The sequence below is a fragment of the Ambystoma mexicanum genome, chromosome 4q (genome assembly GCF_040938575.1).
Source record: "Ambystoma mexicanum isolate Mex_15411 chromosome 4q, UKY_AmexF1_1, whole genome shotgun sequence".
Classification (NCBI taxonomy): domain Eukaryota; kingdom Metazoa; phylum Chordata; class Amphibia; order Caudata; family Ambystomatidae; genus Ambystoma; species Ambystoma mexicanum.
Window position 1 is genome coordinate 888,413,806 of NC_090928.1, and position 21,251 is coordinate 888,435,056.

The following is a 21,251-nucleotide window of genomic DNA, read 5'->3' on the forward strand; positions in this document are numbered from 1 at the left end:
AAGGGTAAATGGGGATTGGGGACTTACCGCCCCGCCAACCTCGGAATGGGGCGGTAAGTCCGCCAACCCCCATGGCGGAGTTGGCAGCTTAGCGCCATGGACCATGGTGCTAATAGCGCCATGGTCCTCCGCCAAAGGTCCTAATGAGGGCCTCTGTGTTTTATTCAATTTCTATAGTGGCATAGCATCTCCCTATCACATTACTTTAATAGCATTATATAGCTGCTGTTGTTTGAAATAAACATGCCTAACCTATGTCCTCATTTTCTCCAGACCCCTAGTGAACCACTAGTTCCATGGAACACTTGCAGGGACGACCTTGTTGACTATGTAACTGCCATCCATGGCCCGAATTTCAATACTCAGAGGTGAAGAGCTCCCTTGATGCACTGTTTGGGTTATGAGGGCAGAAGGGTTTTAAAAAGTCTGCCTGACCTTGCTACTACTCCCAAGTCAGCTCGTGAAGGCATAGATCTACCTACTGCATATGATGTAATCTTGAAGAAGTTAGATAAACATTATGAAAAAAGTTAGCATTACCTTACAGTGCTATCACTTCAGCACAAGGGAACATGGCAAGGATGAATTTATTGAAGCCTTCATTACTGCTCTAAGGGAGCGTGCTAACACTTGTAATATTGGCGCATCCTATGATGAGCGTCTTTGTGATCAGTTTATGTTAAAGGTTAAAGAACTCAAAATAAGAGAGATCTGAGAGTTTAGAGGATGTTAGAAATTGCAAAAAGGGTTGAACATATGTTATCATGTGTCAAAGAATTGGACTCCAAGGAGCCCAAAGACACCATTAGTGTGGTGTCATCTCAAAATTAAAAAATGTCACTGAGAAAGAAACCCCTAGCAAAAAGAGATAAACAAGAGGCAAAAGTTGATAACTCTGCCAGTAACAAACTGGTAGCCTCTACGGTTCCCTGAAAATGCTTCTGATGTGGGAGTTACCCCCATTTAGCAAAATTTCCTGCATGCCCATCTCTCAAAGCTCAGTGTGGGAAATGTGGAAAAAGGGGTCATTTCACCAAGTGCTATCAAAACTTGTGCCGAAAACCTGTGAAAAAAATGTATGAGAATGTTGAAAATGAATGTTCAGAGGAATCTCCATCTTATAATGAAGCCCCTGGTACCAGTTGTTCAGTATGTGAGGTGGGTCCCTCAAAAAGGTTGATGAGAAGCCCCACTCAATTGTACTTATTGAAAGCACGCCCCTAAACGCTCACACCAGAAAAAATACAACCCGCTAGGGAAAAAAGGCCCAAGAAACTCTTGCAAGCATAATAAGTTTTATTTCTACAAAAATAGGTGCGTCAGCAAAGAACTCTGCTGCCATGGAACGTCCTAGCCAAAAAAGGGTTCAAGCAGAAGCTGAAAAAAGTGATACAGCGTCATAGACTTTGTCATTACATATAGTGAAAACCTGCGTGGCTGGTTGGTGCGACCCTATAAATGGCAGGCCTGCTCCATAGGGGATGCCAGGCCATTGGTCCCAGCCCAGTCGCTCTGTTTTCCATCACGTGGGGTCTGCTGGGCTCATCGTCTCCAGAGAACCAAGGCCAAAGGAGCAATTAGCTACATTTGTAAATAGTGCTATTCTATCAATATGTAGTGCACCTGGCATGCTCAAAGACTAGCACAGGGGGAGTCTAGAGGTCACACTAACCCACACACACTTCACTCATCCAATTGCATCTTTCGGCTTCCAAGGCTTCCACCCTCGCTTTTGAACTATAATGTATCCCTCCCTGTACCTTGTAATACAAATCATGTCATTGTGAAATAAAGGTGGGATGACCATGGTCTTAGATCTTTTATGGTGGATTGGTTTATGGTCAGTTGTCTGGGGTCAACTGGTATCTTGGAATTCAAGGGTCTTGGGACTGGGGCAGTTTTAGGGGCTGTAACTTATGGTTGGCTGGGTGGGGGTGGGAGGCCTGCTTTGGCCTGTGTGTGATAACACGTACTAGAAGGCACATTCCTTCTTAGAACAAACATATTGGCAACAATTATAAAACAAAGAAGGGTTTCTATGGAAGTTAGCAGCATGGGCCTCTCTCATCAGCACTTGGGCCTATTCAGATTTCTCCTTCAGGCTTGTGGGCTGTGTCTGACGCACTGAATATTGCATGGCCATGCAGACCCTATGCTTTGACTATGGCTACTTAATATCTGCAAAGTGGCGTCTGCTTATATACACGCACTATGTCTAAACCTCTAAATTGCATACAATATTATGATCATGTGGGGACATTTAAAATGCTTCCCTCCCACTTGGACTCGCCTCACCCTAAAGCGCCTAAGGTGGTAGGATGGGTTTGCTCCCTTCACAACATTATTAATGGTATTGCGGTAAAGATGCTTATTGACTCAGGGTTAGACTAGTAGGGATGCGTGGCAATCCGAATTCTCTAATGTTAGTCTTGGGTAATCCCATGTGAAGGCTATGGTGGCTCAAGAATAACAATGTTAGGGTGGTTTCTTGCAACAATGTAATGCAAAAATAAAATGACCAAAGACAAAATTAATGTTTATGACAGAGGCAGGTGTCTTTTGGAATGTTACCAAAAGTGTGACATGGGTTTGACAATCAACCCTGAAGTTCCCGGTTGTGTTACCACCATCTGTTCAGCACCTGAAAACAACATTCCTGATGTATTCAGAGAAAGATTGGGATGCATGAAATGGAAATGCTACAAAATAAAGGTCCTTTCCTGTAGCTCCCAAATTAGGGTGTGTTCCTCTTGCCCTTAGAGAGGAAGTAACCAAGGAGATTACTAGGTTGATAAATGAAGACATTATAGAACCTGTAGAGGCTTCTGATTGGTGTTCCCCAGTGGTAGCAGTCATGAAGCCGAATGGAAGTGCCCGCCTCTGTGTGGACTTAATGGCCTTGAACAAATGTGTTGTGCTTGATCGCTTTACCCTTCGAAGTATTGGGGAGCTGGTCAGTCTCACGGCTAGTGCTAGACTGTTCTCCACTCTAGATCTAGCATCAGCATACCATCAGGTCAGATTGCATCCTAATTCTAGAGACCATATCATATTCATTATGCAGGCTGGCACCTTTAGGTTTAAAAGGATGCCTTTTGGATTAATATCAGCCACTGCATTCTTTCAGAGAATGATGGATGTTGTGGATGACGTCTCTGGAGTGTTCTATTATCAGGATTCAATCCTGATAATGGGTTCCTTGGCCAAAGACCATGATGCAAAATTGAAAGTAGTACTAGACAAACTTAGGCTGGCAGGATTAACCCTTCAAAAATCTGAATTTTGTTTTAGGGTTTCACGTATTGATCATCTAGGACACTGTCAGGTGAAGGAATATCTCCAAGCGAAGGATTAGTTTCTTCCATAGTACAGACCTCACCACCCAAAGATAAACACAAGGTCATGTTATTCTTGGGAGTGGTTGAATATTACTCAAGATTTGTGAAAGCTTTTTCAAATGCATAAACATAAGAAACCTTTGTAAAAATAAAGAGCAAACATTTGAATGGACAAAAGATTGTGACACAGAATCCTGTGACATCAACAGTGCAATTCCTAATGCCCCAATTATTTCACCTTTTGACCCATGTAAAGACATTTTCATAATGACTGTGACAAGGTAGTTGCTTTTGCTTCTAGGTCACTGAAGGATGCTGAACACAGCTATTCTGTTATTGAAATAGAGGCATTGTCAGTGACATGGGTGGTTACAAAATTTTAAATGTTGTCATGGGGCAGAAAGTTCTCAATTTCCGATCATAAGCCCTTGGTGGCAGTTCTTACGTCAAAAGGGTTGGATGGCGTTTCCAGGCGCATAATCAATTGGGTAACATCCATACAGGGACATGATTATCAAATCGGGTATGTTCCAGGAAATTATCATGTCATAGCGGATTGTCTTTCCAGAAATTCAGTTGACATATGTGATGAAGACAGTTGACTTTACAGGATGTCTTCTGGTTCTGTGGGTTATCCATAACACAAGAATAATGGGATAACTCTCTGAGAAATGACCATGAACTTATTAAAGTAAAAGATTTTGTTCATAACAATTGGGCAGGATGGATACCCGACATGGGCTTGGGAGTATTTGACAAGGTAATAGATGAATTGGGAATAGAAGGTTCCCATGTGGATATATGTAATTATTTCGAATACGAACATTTTGAAGATTAAAATCTCGCATTCTAAATGTTCGTATTCAAAATAATCACCCCTTTACTACATGGCCTTTCTACACCCGCTCCCCTGACCCCCTTACTTACCTTTTGGCGGCACACCTCGCTGTGTGCTGCAGAGTCCCTGCAGAGCGAGTTCCCTTCACTTCCGTGGATGGGAACCGGTGCTGCAGGGTCCTTTTCTTTTTTTTCATAAACCTTGTTGTTTTGGATACGGGGGACAACCCTGATTACATTATAGCAAAGAAGGGTGCAGAGTAAACCCCCACAACCCTGCTTCCCTTGTTTGCTATAATGAAGCTGAATGGTTGAAATGTTCGGTTTTTCAGCTGTACGTAATTACAGTACAGCCGAAATCCAAACATTTCAACCATTCGGTTTTTTATTTACGATATTTTCGGTCATTACCTCCCATGTAGTGAGAGCTGGTTGGATTATTCCTCCCATTGGGTGAGAAAAAAAACTCTTAGAGGTAGCTCACAACAGTCACATGGACATCTCCAAAATGAAAGGAATTCTTCGCTCAGATTATTGGTGGTCAGGTTTAGACACCGAGGTAGAGGAAATGATAAAGAATTGTACCACATGCTCTTCATCTGAGTAATTAATACCCATGTCCAACCCCTTAAACCGATAGAACTACCCAATTTTCCATACAAATACATTGCATTAGACATATTGGGTCCACTGATGTCCAAGGAGGGGCAGAAAAAGTATGTGATAGTTATGGTGAAATTGTATTCCAAATGGGTAGAGGTAAGGTCTGACCCCAGAGCCGTTGTTAAATGCATGAATGACATTTTCCAGAGGGAAGGTATTTCAAGGAAAATGTTAACAGATAATGGGGTCCAGTACACCTCTAGACTAATGAGAAAATGTTTGGACAATATGGGTGTTGAACATCACAAAACATCAGTGTTTCATCCCTCCACAAATCGGATAGTCAAGAGATTCAATAGAACTTTAATGCAAAGGATTTGCATGTCCGTTCATGCGGGAAAGAATTGGGAAGATGACGTAGAAATGCTGGCATTAACGTACAGATTGTCACCCCATGCTACAACGGGCTTGAATTGGGAAGATGACGTAGAAAAGCTGGCATTATCATACAGATTGTCTCCCCATGCTACAACGGGTTTGATCCCCTTTGAAATGCTAAGAAGAAGAAAAGCTGCTACTCATGTACGGTTTAGGAGGTTGAAATTTTTTGAACAGAATGAATACGAGTTAAGAGAAAAGGTAAGACAAAAAATTCAACCAAGAAAGAGTTAAAAACTTTAATGTGAGACTCACAAGAGTGGAACACAGAGATCAGGTCTGGGTTCGATGGCCTGTGGATGTACTTAAGGTTGAGAGCAAATTTAGTGGTCCATTCAGAGTGAAAAAGGTATTGGATGATGCAGTAATCTTGAGTGATGGCCACACGTGGAACAAGGGTAGGATTGCTGTGAGGCCTAATATAAAGTGAGAGTAAATATTTGCCATCGCCTTGGTATATAGGAAGGGAGGTGTGCTATATAATTTACCACATACTTATATGATTAAAGTTTTCAAATGTTATTTATTTATATTAAGTGTTGCAGCACATGATATATTATAGTTACCTTATAAGGAAATAAACATCAATTATGTGAAATGCACCTTTTGAGAAACGTATAAGCAACTGTAGTAAATAAGCATGTTTTGGTAGCAGTTAACAGCATTCATAAACATGTTATGGCCAAATGCCACATTTAAACTTGTTTTGTGTATGTTGTTGCCATTCATGTGCCAACTTAGGATGAACATGTTATTAGGTCTCCTCCTAGGAGACATAGAACTTTCTAAGGTTCCATTAAGTGTATATATATATAAGGAAGCAACATGTACTGTCATCAGATCCACGTTGGACAGGAGGGTCTTCATTTATGAAAATAAATACTTACAGAAATCTTACCTGAGTTTGTGGCCATCCTTCACTTCAGTAACCAACTGGAAGACTAGAAATGTGTTTCTGATTGAAAGCCAAATAATAAATCTAACTTTTTGGTAGACAGAGGTGGGTAAAGAAATGATCAGTAGAAACTCTGAGTTAACCAATTCAAATGTTTCAATTCCAACAAAAATGTAATCCTCTCCTCAACGTGGAATGTCTACGTCATAGCAGAGAGCTTTGTTACTTTCAAGGAATGCTTTTTCCACTAGATGTAATTTATTGAAGAAAATTACAGCCAATCGGTCAAGATTTTCATCTGCTTCCCCCAACACTAGATGCTGTCTCTGAGATGTGTATTTTCTACGTTTTGTGAAAATTCTTCCAGATTGAAAATTGTGATTTTTCATCCCCATCTATCCTGTGGGTCAATCTTAAACATGAACATGTTTGGTTATCAGATCTACAACTGCAATGTAAGATTCTCGAACAGCCTTTATTTTTAACTGGTGATGACTAGAAGTATCACTTAACCTGTGCCCATATGTTTTGTGCATTAGTTAATTCTTCATATTTAAAATTGTATATCATGTTCATCTTATTTCAAATTTGTATTTATTTTTTTACAGGCCCCTTTCCTTGATGTTCTCAATACCATGCTAGATGAATTATTACCACTTACAATTGAAGAACAGGAGGAGTGGGGCAATCCGTTGTCCAATGAAAGGTCTTTGGAGTACATCAAAAGTTACTGTCCTTATCAAAATATTAAATCACAGGTATGATGAAAAAAAACATTGTGCGTTCATAAAACATACATTTGTAGTTATTGGTAAGTAAATATGTAAAGGATATAAAATGAACCTCCGCAGCCGAAAGTATTAATTCATCTTTAATGAATGCCCCAATATATAACTTATATGCACTGTACTGTGAACGAGGAGGGTGAATTCAGATCGAAAGCCAGCTATTAATAGCTGACTGAAAGTGCCATCTCTTGAAATTGCACCTAATGAAAAAGTGGGAAGAACAAAGAGTGATTTCAAGAGGAAAGGAGTTCCTGAGAGAAGGGGCAACAGTCAAAAAAGAACGGGGCCGACTTTCTGAGCAAAACTATTTCTCGGGACAGTGAGGAGCATAAAGCTCAAGAAGAATTAGGAATATTTCTCCTCGACAGAAAGTTCGGAGATAGAATCTGTATTAGTGAGACAGATGAAGGGAATACATAAAGTATTGAACTGCATGTGTTGCGTAATGGGAAAAGCCAATGAATGTTGGCTTGATAGAGGGGATTTGGGAGTAACGATAAAGGCCAAAGAAGGCCAAATGGCTAAGTTGTGCAAAATCTGCAAATGCTTAAATGGGTGTATGATAGAATGGCATCTGCGAGGGTAGAATAGCCTGAGCATTTTTCTTTTTTTAAAATAAGTTTTTATTAGCATTTCTTTAAACATGAACTTCGGGACTCAACATTGTCCCAATCCCTCCCTCCAACCCTTCCCCCTCCCCCCTCACCGGTTCCAGTGTTCTTAACTATCGCACTGGCCCTCATTACGACCCTGGCGGAAAGTGACTGACCGGACCGCCACAGCGTAAATAGCGTTTCCGCCATTGCACGATGGAGCAAAGTGCGGCCCATTCCGACCCATCGGGCGCGAGCACCACGGCATGGCGGAAGTGCAAAGTCCGCGATGGCGGAAATGACCCCAAAACGGCCCACACCGCCGCCGTACGGCGCCCTAGGTGCAATACCGCCACCCATCTTAGCGGACACCGCAGTGAGCGCCAACCGGAAAGTACGGTGACCGTAAATATACGGAAACGGAAGTAAAAACATGGGCCCGGAACGGGAAACATCCTGCCGTACACCTATAAAACCACAAAATCCACACAACCACTAAAAACACTACCCTGAAACACACCCCAACCCGTCATCCACCCTAGCGAAACCAAGAAAAATGGGAAAAGTAGCGAAGAAAGCGTGCGACCGCAAGCGGCAGGTCCACTTCTCCCGTGAGGAACTCACCGTGCTAACAGAGACCCTCCAGGAGAATGCTGCCGTCGTCTTCTCGACGCAAATGACCAGGACGGCACTTGCGAACAAGAAGGCCATATGGGCTCTGGTGGCACAGCGGGTAAGTGCGGTGGGGACCGCACCCCGCAACCCACAGCAATGCAGAAAGCGATGGGACGACCTGCGGATACGCGTCCGTAGCATACTTTCTGCCAACCGCAACATTGCCACAGCCACCGGGGGAGGATCGGAATCACCCATCAAGTTGACCCCCTGGGAAGAAATCTGTGCCTCCACCATTGGAATGGAGAGCATAGAGGGAGTCGGAGGGATGGAGAAAGGAGTGCAGACATCCGAAGAATCAGGTAGGTGGCCCAAATGAAACAAAGCTAAATCCACAATGTCCAATCATGTGAAGTACCATGTGTCCACATAGTGCAACAGAAACACATGTCCAGGAGAACGTCCACACACATTGGCCTGATAGCGCACTTTAAAACTCACAATAAATACATAAATAATTAAAAACCCCTAAAACACCCACTACACATGCAGCAGGCACACCCTAACTGCAGGCTGCCAAACAACTGCACCCTCACTCCACACACAAATGAAAGCACCTCCAAGGCCCCGACCCAAATCACCCTCAGGTACCACCCCAATGCATGTGATACAATGCCATTCCAATTCCCACAGACCCATTAATAACCCTCGCCCTCCTTTACTCCACCACAGGGTCCGATCCAAACGACGAGCATCAGGACACCCCTACCAGCACACCTGCAAAGAGGGCCAAGACCAACGGCCAAAGACCCTCCACCTCAACTGCACGCATCAAGACATGGCAGCAGCACAAATCAGGTGGCAGCACAGAGGAGGGAACATCAACAGGCACCCCAGCAGCCAGCATGCCCACAACAGCAGCACCACAGGTCCCCCCAATGGATGCCACAGAAGGCACTGCCTCTAGTGGCAGCAGCACCATAGGTGACACCCCATTGATGGCAGCATGCTCCGACACAGAAGACGGGGATGTCGAAGTCAGATCCATCCATGACCTGTCCCAATCCCCCTGTCTGTCCCATCCCGTACAACATGAGGATACCACGCAGGGGCACCCACAAGACGACGACTGGCCATCCCCCACAAGCCCTGTGGCAAGGCAACATGAGGTCACCAGCCCCTCTGTGACACCACCGCAAATGGCCATGGCCCAGCAGAGGCAACAGTCCCTCGACCAGTTAATCGTGCAACAGCAGCAACTGGCCACGCTCCTCAAGGACCATGCCGATGAATGTGGGGGCACTAAGGCAGACATAGAAACATCAACTGAGACACTTAGGGCAGAAATGGAGAGAAGTACAGAGACACTAAGGGCACAAATGGAGAGTAGCACCGAGTGCCTGAGAGTCCAAATGGAGAGTAGCACCGAGAGCCTGAGAGTCCAAATGGAGAGAAGCACCGAGAGCCTGAGGGGGGAACTGCATGCGACGTCCAAAGACGTATGTGCCGAACTTGCCGCACTGCGCCGTGTGCTCACTGAGCTCTCACAAACCCTTAGGGACATGCATGGACGTGAGCAGGCAGAGACATCATCCGTTGCAAGTTCCGTCCAGGGCAGCCCCCAACGTAGATCTGGGAGGAACCTGCGCTCCACAGGCAGGGGTGCCCCTGATACCCGCAGAGGGGGCTTGCAATAGCGACTGCCCACTGACAATGAGCATCTTTGGACACTGGTGTTCGGGGGGGAGGTAGGAGGGTGGAGGGGGTGTGTTGGGCTCACTTGGGTGGCGGGTCGATAGGGTGTTCAACATGATATCACATATGCCATAAACAATGCACGATCAACCAATGAGATGTGTGGACATTGATCTTTGTGTACTAGGCCATCATAGGCGTACAGTCCATATTGTGCATGTACCAGACACACACAGTGCCACGAGTACCGTGTCCATGTATCAGCCACCAGGCGTGAGTGCTAGAAGCATGCATCAATGAGATGCTGACAAATGTCACGGCCCTCCGGTGCCTCGCAGACTCCTTGAGGTGCTGCCACATCCCCACCCTCATCATGACCATCTTCAGGTGCTTGCAGTTCTGCGTCAGGGGGCATGGGCACATTTCTACGTATGCACATGTTGTGGAGCATGACACATGCCATGACCATCTTTGCAACCTTCTCATGGCGGTACAGGAGTGCCCCGCCAGACCTGCTGAGGCAGCGGAAACGAGTCTTCAGTAGGCCGAATGCCTGTTCAATGACTACACAGGTACGTGAGTGGGCATGGTTGTAGTCCTCCTCATGCTGGTCCCGTGGGTTCCGGACTGGTGTGAGGAGCCATCTCTTCAGTGGATATCCAGCATCACCTGTATGTGGACGATAAACGTATGATGTGGAATGCCATTGCTACGTACGCACACCCCCCGCCCCCCCTTCCTGCCAGGTCATTGCCGAATCACATACCCCACATCATCATGCATGAAATGAGACTCACCGAGTAGCCAGGATCTGTTCCCTGCGTGTCGCTCCATGTAGCGTGGTATTGTAGAGTTCCTCAAGACCATAGAATCATGGGTTGATCCAGGGAATCGGGCACAACAATGTGTAATGATCCTGTTGGAGTCACACACCATTTGTACATTCAGGGAATGAAATTGTTTTCGGTTGCGGTACTGGGCCTCCATGGCATGTGGGACGACCAATTCCACATGGGTGCAGTCGATGGCACCAAGGCAACCCGGTATGCCGGCAAGTGCATGGAATCCCACTTTTGTGTTGGTAATTTCCTGCTCCGAGCGTGGTAGAGAGATGTAGTCGTCTGCGTGCTGCAGGAGGGCATCGAGCACTTGCAATAGTGTCCGTGAGAACAGTGGCTGAGAAATGCCATGCAACTGTCCGACTGTGTGCTGGTAGGTGCCTGTGGCCAGGAAGTGGAGTACAGACACCACCTTCAGTAGGGGTGGGATGGCGGTTGGGCTATCTATCATGCTGACAAGGTCAGCCTGTGTCATGTCCACAATGGCGGCTATGGTGTCCCGGTCCAAACGGTAGAGGGTGTGGATCTGCTCATCAGTGAGGTTGAACGGATGTGCTCGGAGGCGTGGGATTGCGGGCTGCCTGCGTGGTGGTAATGGCTGTGCTGGCGGCCCTTGCTGGCCCTGCCTTGGCCTCCTCCTCCTCCTGCGTCTCCTCCGTGCGGCCGGTTGTAGTTGGTGTTCGTCTTCTTCTTGGAGTTGGAGTACTTGCAGTGCTATCAGGTCCCCCAGGGCCAACATCGCGAGTCCTGCCGGTAGCATTTCGGAGTGGGTGTGGTTGTGGGAGGAGACTGGGTGTGCAATTTATGTGTTTTCAGGCTGTATGGCCTCCACCTGTGGTGATTCATTCCACCTGTGCAAGCTGCTCTCCCCTTTGGCCGAGCACGTCCCGCACACAACGCTGCAATTCGAGTAATGGCATCTTGCTATTGCAATCATGTATTTGTACCCGATGGCCGTGTAACATTGGTTGATATGTTCATTCGGCTATGGTCCCATTGTTTCACATACAATCTTTGCAGTCGCGAACAGACTTGTGAAGGGTCAGTGGAACGTAGTACTCGAGTAACGGTGGGCCCTCATGCATCACTGTACCGAGTTGCACCGACGGGCGGGGCGTCCCATTTGTGGGTGAAGGCAGTTGCCATTTTCACACACAGCCGCACTAGATGGATTAATTTGTGATTTCAAACGGCCACAGATGCCTTTTCGACGTGATGTTGCAAATGAGGAATTCGAAGGGCGGCGCTTTTGGTTATCAGCTAGCGGCGAGGAGATGCCCACAGGTCTGACTGCAAATATAACGTTCTATTGTTCAATGTCCTTGAGACAGGGGCCATGGCGAGGATGCAATGATTGATATGAATAGTTTGGGATGCGCAATAGCGACGTGGGCGATGAGGCCGGACGTTCCCAAATACATGTTACTTCACAACACTGGAATTACGGGCTGGAGCACTGTGGATTTTGCAGGCTGCATAACGCACAGACTCAATGGATATTTCTAATGTTATGTGAGTAAATATTCAGGCGTTTTTATACCGGGATGAGGGAATGATGAATGGATGCATGGGCAGATGATTTGATACAGAGTTTGCCATGTACAGGGCTTCTTGGAATCTGTCCGCCTCCCCTGCGCTATGTGATGCAGGGCTGCCATAGTGGGACCATCGTCTATCTGGCCTTGTTGAGCCCTCCCTGTCTCGACGCGCCTTCAGACACTTGTGTCCATGCACGTTAACATTCCCATCAGATGGATTCTGTTTTCACAGACGCATGCACAGGTACACTCGTTTGTGATGGTGTTTACACCTCGATATAGATAGTTATGAGTCGCAAGTGGTTTTGGGGTGGTGATGATCCTTTGGAGTGGGCTAGCATGCATATGGCTGTGGATTTAGTGTGATCATTGAAGTGAGTTGTTCGAATGTAGTTCTGATGGCCATTCTGTTCTTTTTCTTTTCTTTTGGTTGACAGGTATCTCCTCCCCTTTTGCCACTGCCATCTGTATGCCACTCCTGCAGATGGCTTTTACTCCCGACACCTGCTGCTTCGTGTTAATCAGTGGAGCAGCATTACGATCTTATGGGACGATCGCCAATGGGCCACATGCCCTTACGCAGTACTAGTGGCTCGGAGCAACATTTCGGCCTTTCAGCTGGACTAGTGCCTCCCCATTGGGACGGCCCTGCGGTTCTGTGCGCTTCCATGTTGCCTTTTCGTACGTGAATGTGGCTCTGTGTACCATGATGGAACAGGGCGTCACACAAGTAGTAGCTGGTCATTTCTTGCGGATGCAGCCCACAATGGTGAAATGTGTTTTGGAGTTCATGGCCTAATGGCTGTATGGGCTTGGTGATTTTGTTGTGCATTAAATTTCTATTCTGATATGGGCCGTGTAGCGTTCTTCTTTGCAAGTGATGTGGCATATTCCTATTTGGGGAGCGATGTATTGTGAGGAGATCTGCATTGGGTTCCAGCTTCGGAGTTTAGTTGCGTGGTACTGTGCTGGGCGCGTTTGCCTACGAAGCCCAGTGAGGTCAGGGATGGGGGCTGCCAATATGACTGTTTGAATGATGTCATGCTCAGGGGCGGGGATTGGGTTTTGTGTAACAGATGCCGGTCAGCCAGGTGGACTGGTGGAATGATGTGATTTTCGGAATATTGCTGGTCACAGGTGCCTGTGTTTGCGTGCGTTTCTTGGTGGGGGACTGTGGTCATGTCCATTGGAATGGCTTCTGTATTCGTGCCATCTGTGCCCTGCAGCTCCCATTGGCCCCTCTTGTGATTCTTTTGTTCGTTGGCATGCATGGGTGACTTGTACATTTCACTGGTTGCATTGTGACTTCATTGCACCTACGGGGAGTTGTACTTTGTGGGCAGGGAGCGGTGTACAGGCACTCAGTGGGGCCGTTTACGGTTGATTCGCGATGCCGTACTTCTCACCATGGCGGAATGGTACTTTCCGCCGTGCTTGATGGCGTTAGGTACATGTCCGCTAGGGTCGGAATTCGCGTACCCTTGCGCCATGGTGGTATTTACGGTTTGGCACGGCGCGCGCGCGCGTACTTGGTGCAGTTAGCGTTGGCGTTCACTACGGTGTCGCTAATGGCATCGTACTTTGCGGTGACGGGTCATAGTCGCACCGAGCGCTATTCGATGGCGGTATTGCATTTCCGCCATCGTTTTTCGATTTCCGCCAGGGTCGTAATGAGGGCCACTGTTTCCCTTTTTTCTGCTTCCGTCTTATCCTGTAAACATGTCCAGTATGCGGATTTTATGTGGGCACCATTGCATCATATAGTCACTTTATAGATATTCTATCGCTTCCCCCCAGTCTGTTGTGAATCTCTGCCGCTCCCCTTGTATGTTGTGTGTGAGTCTCTCCATTGCCACATAAGTCCATATCCTGTATAGCCATTCCTGATCGGTTGGGGGTATCTTTTGCTTCCATTTTTGTGCTATTGCTAGCCAAGCTGCTATGAGGAACCCCATGAAATTTCTCTTTTGTGTCTTTGTGAGTGTCTTATCCCGAGGATCCCACATGCCACACATCCAAACTTCCTCTCCTAAGTTTTCTGCTACCTTGAAGATGTTTTGCTTTCACCGCTGACCAGAATGGTTGCAGTTCCTTACAGCCCCACCAGATGTGTCTCCAAGTTCCTATTGTGTCATATCACTTCCAGCATTTCCTGTGCGATGTAGTGAACATTCTGTGGAGTCTTTCCGGGGTGTAATGCCATTGAATCATCATTTTTGTCCACGCTTCTCTTGTTTGGATTGCCCGCGTCCATTTTGGGATTATTTGCCAGATGTACATCCATTGTTCCCTCGTGATTTGTTTCCCTAGCATCGTTTCCCATTTCTTCATGTACTGCCTATTTATATCTTCTGTCTGGGTGTTTATGAATTTATATAGGGTGGAGACAAATTTCTTTTCTCCCGTCTGGGTCATCATGTATGTCTCGAATGGGGTCAGGGTCCTTGTAAATGCTTGTGTTATTCTTTGCGTTGTGAGCCAGTGGTGCAGTTGTTCGTATTGGAATCTGTCTTTTTCCGTGAGGCCCAGAAGTTCCTGGCATTCAGTGTACGTTCTGATCTGTAGTTCATCGTACATGTCTCCCACTTTCATGCAATCTGCTTCTTGCCATTTTTGGAATGCTCCTTTTTCAGTTCCCGGTGGGAATTCTAGGTTGTCGAGAATTGGATTGAAGGGGGCGGGATCTATTGTGAGTATTTCTCTCTTGGTTGCTCTGTCCCATATTTCCAAGATTGTGCTCATTATCTCGCTTATTCTGACGTTATGATGTCTGTGCTCGGGTCTGCTCCATAGTAGGTGGCGCAAATTTGATCTTGCGACTGCTCTGTCCTGCGCCTCCCACCATTTTTCTGATGTGTTTGTGATCCATTTGTTCAGAACCCACAATTGTGCTGCCTCGTAGTACTTCCTGAAGTGGGGGAGCGCCATGCCTCCGTCTGATTTTTGTGCAGTGAGCACCTGTTGTGACAGTCTTGGTGTTTTGTTTTGCAAGATGTACTTTGTTCTTATTTTGGTGAGATTGATACAGAATGTTGCCGATATCCGTATGGGAAGTGCTTGGAAATAATATAGTAGTCTGGGTAGAATTGTCATTTTTATTACTGTTGTTCTGCCCCACCAGGAAATTGCTAACAGGTTCCATCTGTCCAGGTCTCTTTTTACATTTTCTATGAGTTTCATGTAATTCCCAATGTAGAGGTTCTTTATCGAGGCGGTCAGTGTGACTCCTAGGTATCTCACCCCATCCTCCGCGGTTTGTAGGTGTAATTCTTCCATTTTCTTATATGTCTCTCGTTTGTCTCCGGCCAGGACCATTACCGACGATTTCTGTTTGTTTATTTTTAGACCTGAAATTAGACCGTAGTCGTCGATCTGTTGTATGAGGAGGGGTAGTGTCTTGGTTCTGTTAAGGTCATCATCATGTCATCCGCATATGCCGCTGTCTTATGTGTCTGCCCTCCCATTTCTATGTCCTTGATGTCGGAAGCCACTCTTATCTTTGCCAGTAGGGGTTCGAGGAAGATTGCGTATAGCAGGGGTGATAGAGGGCATCCCTGTTTGGTGCCCCTTCCTATTCTGATTGGATCCGAAAGTTCTCCGTTTACTGCTATCCTAGCCATTGGGGTGTTGTAGTTAGCACGAACCATACTCGTATATGCGTATCCCATGCCCATTTTTTTTAACGTTGCGAATAGCATAGTCCACTCTACCCGGTCAAATGCTTTTTCGGCATCCACCGATAATATTGCTGAAGGGGTGTTTGTGATTCCGGCTTTCTCTATGAGGTGTGCTATTCGTCTAATGTTGTCATGGGTTTTCCTGTTTGGGATGAATCCTGATTGTTCTTGATGTATCAGTTTGGGGAGTATGGGTGAGAGCCTGTTTGCGAGTAATTTTGTGTAGAGTTTAGCGTCGATATTGATTAGAGCTATTGGGCGATAGGATCTCGGGTTTTCCGGGTCTTTCCCTTTCTTATGGAAGACTGGTATTTTTGCCTCGTTCATTGAAGGTGCAATGTTGGTCGTGTCTTTAAAGGTATTAAAGAGGTTTGTTAGGATGGGGGTTAGAATTTCCGCATATGTTTTGTAGAAGGCTGCAATGTAGCCATCCTGTCCTGGAGATTTATTTTTGGGTAAGTCTCTGATTGCTCTTGCTACCTCCTCTGCTGTTATTGGTTCGTCCAGTGCTGCTTTTTCGTCTGGTGTTATGACTGGTAGTGTTATCTCCTTCAGGAAGGCTGCCTGCGCTTCTTCATTCGGGCACTGTGATGTATACAGTTTCTGGTAATAGTCTCTGAATATTTCTCTAATGTCTTTTGATTGTGTTTTCTTTTTTCCTCGTCTGTCTGTTAGTGTGTGTACCGTTTGGTCTTGTTGTTTCCCTTTTAATTGTCTTGCTAATAGTTTATCTGCCTTATTTGATTTCATCGCAAACCAATGTTTTGTATGGAGTAGTTGGGTTTTACCGCTCTTTTGGTCTTGAGTATATCTATCTGACTCTGGACGTGCCGATATGCCCTCTTTATTTTCAAGGATGTGTTCTTTGTCATTTCTTCCTTGATCTCTTCCAGTTTTTTCTCTAATTCGCTTTCCCATTTATATGATTGCTTGTCTTTTTGTGCTTTCAGTGCTATTATTTGTCTGCGTATCACCGCTTTAAAGGCTTCCCAGATAGTGCTTGGAGATACTTCCAGAGTATCGTTCTGTTCGAAATAGTCCACTATCTTTTCTCTGATTGTTTCCTTTGTTACCAGGTCTTGTAAGATTTCCCTGGGGAGTGTCCAACGCCATAGTCCAGAGCGTTTACGGATTTTAGGAAGTGTGATCCATAGGGGGGGCGTGATCTGATAGCGATATTTGGCCTTTCTCAATATCCTGAATCTCCCCTACTAGACTTCCCGAGACCCATAAATAGATGATTCTGGAGCTCGAGTTGTGCACGTGTGAGTGATATGTGTACCCCTGGGTTGTGCCTCTGAGTCTCTGCCATATGTCTTCTAGAGCCATCTTGTTCATCATCCGTTTTAGCGCTAGTGTGGGTGTCCCCTGTTGTGTGTTCTTGGGATTTGTGCGGTCTTCCCTGTGATTCTATGCGAGGTTGAAGTCTCCTGTTAGTATCACTTCTCATTCTGCGAAGTTTTCTAATTTGTTCATCGTTTCTTTGATGAAGCCATCCTGGCCTGTGTTTGGGGCGTAAAGCGTTGCAAAGGTTAATTGGCAATTTTCTATCTGGGCCTTCGCGAACAGATATCGGCCCTTTTTGTCCGTCATTGTGTTTTTAATTTGAGCATTGAGGTGTTTGGCGAATGCTATCATGACTCCTTTTTTCTTCTCTTCGTCGTTGGATTGGAAAATTTGGTTGAAACCTCTTATGCGGATTTGGCCTTTCCTTTTTTTCTGTATGTGTGTTTCTTGGAGCATTATTACCTCATACTTCTCTCTGTGTAGGAACTGTTCGAATTTCTTCCTTTTTACTGGCGTGTTCAGCCCTCTAATGTTATATGTTAATATTTTTAGCCCCATTCTTTGTTTTGGGTCTGTGGTCTCGCTTGTGCTTTATCGTGTGGGTTGCAGTGGTGTACTTTAATGCCAGTGTTTGAGTCTTTCCCCCTTTGAACTTTTCCCTCAACTCTCCCCCCAACCCCTCCCTCCTTTCCCCCCCAACTTTTTCCCTGAGGAGGGCCATGGGCCCTATGGTTGCTCTGGCGTTCTGCCTTTGCTCCATGCCCTCTAACATCTCAGGTTTATAGTTTTGCAGGGAGTCCTAAACCCTGCTTGTGTTTGTGGATTCCAAGGATGTCCCTTGGCTCTGCCGCATCTTCATGTGATCACCCGCCCTGTCGAGTGTTTTTCTTCCTTTGTGGCTTCTCCCTCCGGCTTATCTTTGCTTCTGTCCTTCGTTTCTGGGGTGGAGTTAATTTATCTCTGTTTTGCGGGATTGGAGTCTTGTTCTTCTTTTCTTTGTTTGCCATCTCCTCGGTTCCCGTCTTCCTCTGTGGAGTTCTCTATCCTTAGGGGATTCCATCTCTTGTTCTTGCCTACCCAGGATCTTGAGGCCTTCCTCGCTTGTTGTGATGCGATATTGTCGTTCCTCCCATGTGAATAGGAGACCAAATGTGAAGGTCCATTTATAGCATATTTATTTCTCCGTTAGGAGTTTTGTTACCTGGCACATCTCTCTTCTCTTTCTGAGCGTGGATTGTGTAGGTCTTGGAACAACTGTATTTCCTTGCCGTTCATTCTTATTTGCTCTATTGTCCTGGCTTTTCTCAGAATTGGCTCCTTTTCTGTGTATTGTGTCAGTGCAACCAGTACATCTCTTGGGCGGACTCCGGGTTCTCCCGTTCTTCGGGGGCCTACTCTGTGTATTCTGTCTATTTGAATTTCTTCCCCTGTGCCGTCTGTAAGAATGTCTTGGAACACCTGTTGTACTGCTGTGCGGAGATCTTTATCCTCCATCGTTTCTGGCATATTCTTTATTCTTATATTCGACCTCCGGGATCTGTTTTCCAAATCTTCACATTGTGATTCTAGTTCCAGTGCCAGTCGTGCTAGCCGGTCTTGTGCTTCTGCATGTTGGAAAGTTTTGTTGTCTATATTCTGGACCATAGCAAAACAAAAGAGTTGATGGCTGGAAGGTTTAGAATAAATCATGACCTCTGGCATTGCTCTGGGCAACCCTCCAGACCATCGTTCTTCGCCTGCCAAGCCATTACAAAAGGGGAAAAACCATATGCAAATCAGGCTTGGTCCCACCCTCAAAGGGGTAGTCCAGCCCGAACTGCTAGGTCACATCCCTTTTGCACGAGACCACAAGCATCCCCAGACATGTTTCAGCCTTGTTGGGCGTCATCAGTGAGGAGTAGCTTGGGTCTCTAGGCCCAGCAGGCAAGGGACCCACGTCTGGGCATACCCTTCCCACTCGGGGTGACAATAGCAAAACAAAAGAGTTGATGGCTGGAAGGTTTAGAATAAATCATGACCTCTGGCATTGCTCTGGGCAACCCTCCAGACCATCGTTCTTCGCCTGCCAAGCCATTACAAAAGGGGAAAAACCATATGCAAATCAGGCTTGGTCCCACCCTCAAAGGGGTAGTCCAGCCCGAACTGCTAGGTCACATCCCTTTTGCACGAGACCACAAGCATCCCCAGACATGTTTCAGCCTTGTTGGGCGTCATCAGTGAGGAGTAGCTTGGGTCTCTAGGCCCAGCAGGCAAGGGACCCACGTCTGGGCATACCCTTCCCACTCGGGGTGACAATAGCAAAACAAAAGAGTTGATGGCTGGAAGGTTTAGAATAAATCATGACCTCTGGCATTGCTCTGGGCAACCCTCCAGACCATCGTTCTTCGCCTGCCAAGCCATTACAAAAGGGGAAAAACCATATGCAAATCAGGCTTGGTCCCACCCTCAAAGGGGTAGTCCAGCCCGAACTGCTAGGTCACATCCCTTTTGCACGAGACCACAAGCATCCCCAGACATGTTTCAGCCTTGTTGGGCGTCATCAGTGAGGAGTAGCTTGGGTCTCTAGGCCCAGCAGGCAAGGGACCCACGTCTGGGCATACCCTTCCCACTCGGGGTGACAATAGCAAAACAAAAGAGTTGATGGCTGGAAGGTTTAGAATAAATCATGACCTCTGGCATTGCTCTGGGCAACCCTCCAGACCATCGTTCTTCGCCTGCCAAGCCATTACAAAAGGGGAAAAACCATATGCAAATCAGGCTTGGTCCCACCCTCAAAGGGGTAGTCCAGCCCGAACTGCTAGGTCACATCCCTTTTGCACGAGACCACAAGCATCCCCAGACATGTTTCAGCCTTGTTGGGCGTCATCAGTGAGGAGTAGCTTGGGTCTCTAGGCCCAGCAGGCAAGGGACCCACGTCTGGGCATACCCTTCCCACTCGGGGTGACAATAGCAAAACAAAAGAGATGAGCCCCAACAAGGGCGAAACATGTTTGGAGATGCTTGTGGTCTCGTGCAGAAGGGATGTGGCCTAGCAGTTCGGGCTGGACTGCCCCTTTTGGGGTGGGGCCAAGCCTGATTTGCATATGGTCTTTCCCTTCTGTAATGGCTTGGCAGGCGAAGAACGGTGGTCTGGAGGGTTGCCCAGAGCATTGCCAGTGGTTAAGATTAATTCTAAACCTTCCAGCCATCACCTCTTTGTTTTTGCTATGTCACCCCGAGTGGGACGGGTATGCCCAGACGTGGGTCCCGTGCCTGCTGGGCCTAGAGACCCAAGCTACTCCTCACTGATGAGCCCCAACAAGGGCGAAACATGTTTGGGGATGCTTGTGGTCTCGTGCAGAAGGGATGTGGCCTAGCAGTTCGGGCTGGACTGCCCCTTTTGGGGTGGGGCCAAGCCTGATTTGCATATGGTCTTTCCCTTCTGTAATGGCTTGGCAGGCGAAGAACGGTGGTCTGGAGGGTTGCCCAGAGCATTGCCAGTGGTTAAGATTAATTCTAAACCTTCCAGCCATCACCTCTTTGTTTTTGCTATGTCACCCCGAGTGGGACGGGTATGCCCAGACGTGGGTCCCGTGCCTGCTGGGCCTAGAGACCCAAGCTACTCCTCACTGATGAGCCCCAACAAGGGCGAAACATGTTTGGGGATGCTTGTGGTCTCGTGCAGAAGGGATGTGGCCTAGCAGTTCGGGCTGGACTGCCCCTTTTGGGGTGGGGCCAAGCCTGATTTGCATATGGTCTTTCCCTTCTGTAATGGCTTGGCAGGCGAAGAACGGTGGTCTGGAGGGTTGCCCAGAGCATTGCCAGTGGTTAAGATTAATTCTAAACCTTCCAGCCATCACCTCTTTGTTTTTGCTATGTCACCCCGAGTGGGACGGGTATGCCCAGACGTGGGTCCCGTGCCTGCTGGGCCTAGAGACCCAAGCTACTCCTCACTGATGAGCCCCAACAAGGGCGAAACATGTTTGGGGATGCTTGTGGTCTCGTGCAGAAGGGATGTGGCCTAGCAGTTCGGGCTGGACTGCCCCTTTTGGGGTGGGGCCAAGCCTGATTTGCATATGGTCTTTCCCTTCTGTAATGGCTTGGCAGGCGAAGAACGGTGGTCTGGAGG

General features: G+C 46.8%; 1 protein-coding gene across 4 annotated transcripts in view; it reads left to right on the plus strand.

Moving 5' to 3' along the window:
- Positions 1–21,251, plus strand: part of PREPL (prolyl endopeptidase like) — a 915,395-nt gene that overhangs the window by 848,172 nt on the left and 45,972 nt on the right. For all 4 annotated transcript variants that reach the window (XM_069608452.1, XM_069608451.1, XM_069608454.1 and 1 more), the window contains one exon: positions 6,720–6,869. In XM_069608452.1, the coding sequence (XP_069464553.1) occupies positions 6,720–6,869 (150 nt within the window). The remainder of the gene's footprint in view (positions 1–6,719; positions 6,870–21,251) is intronic.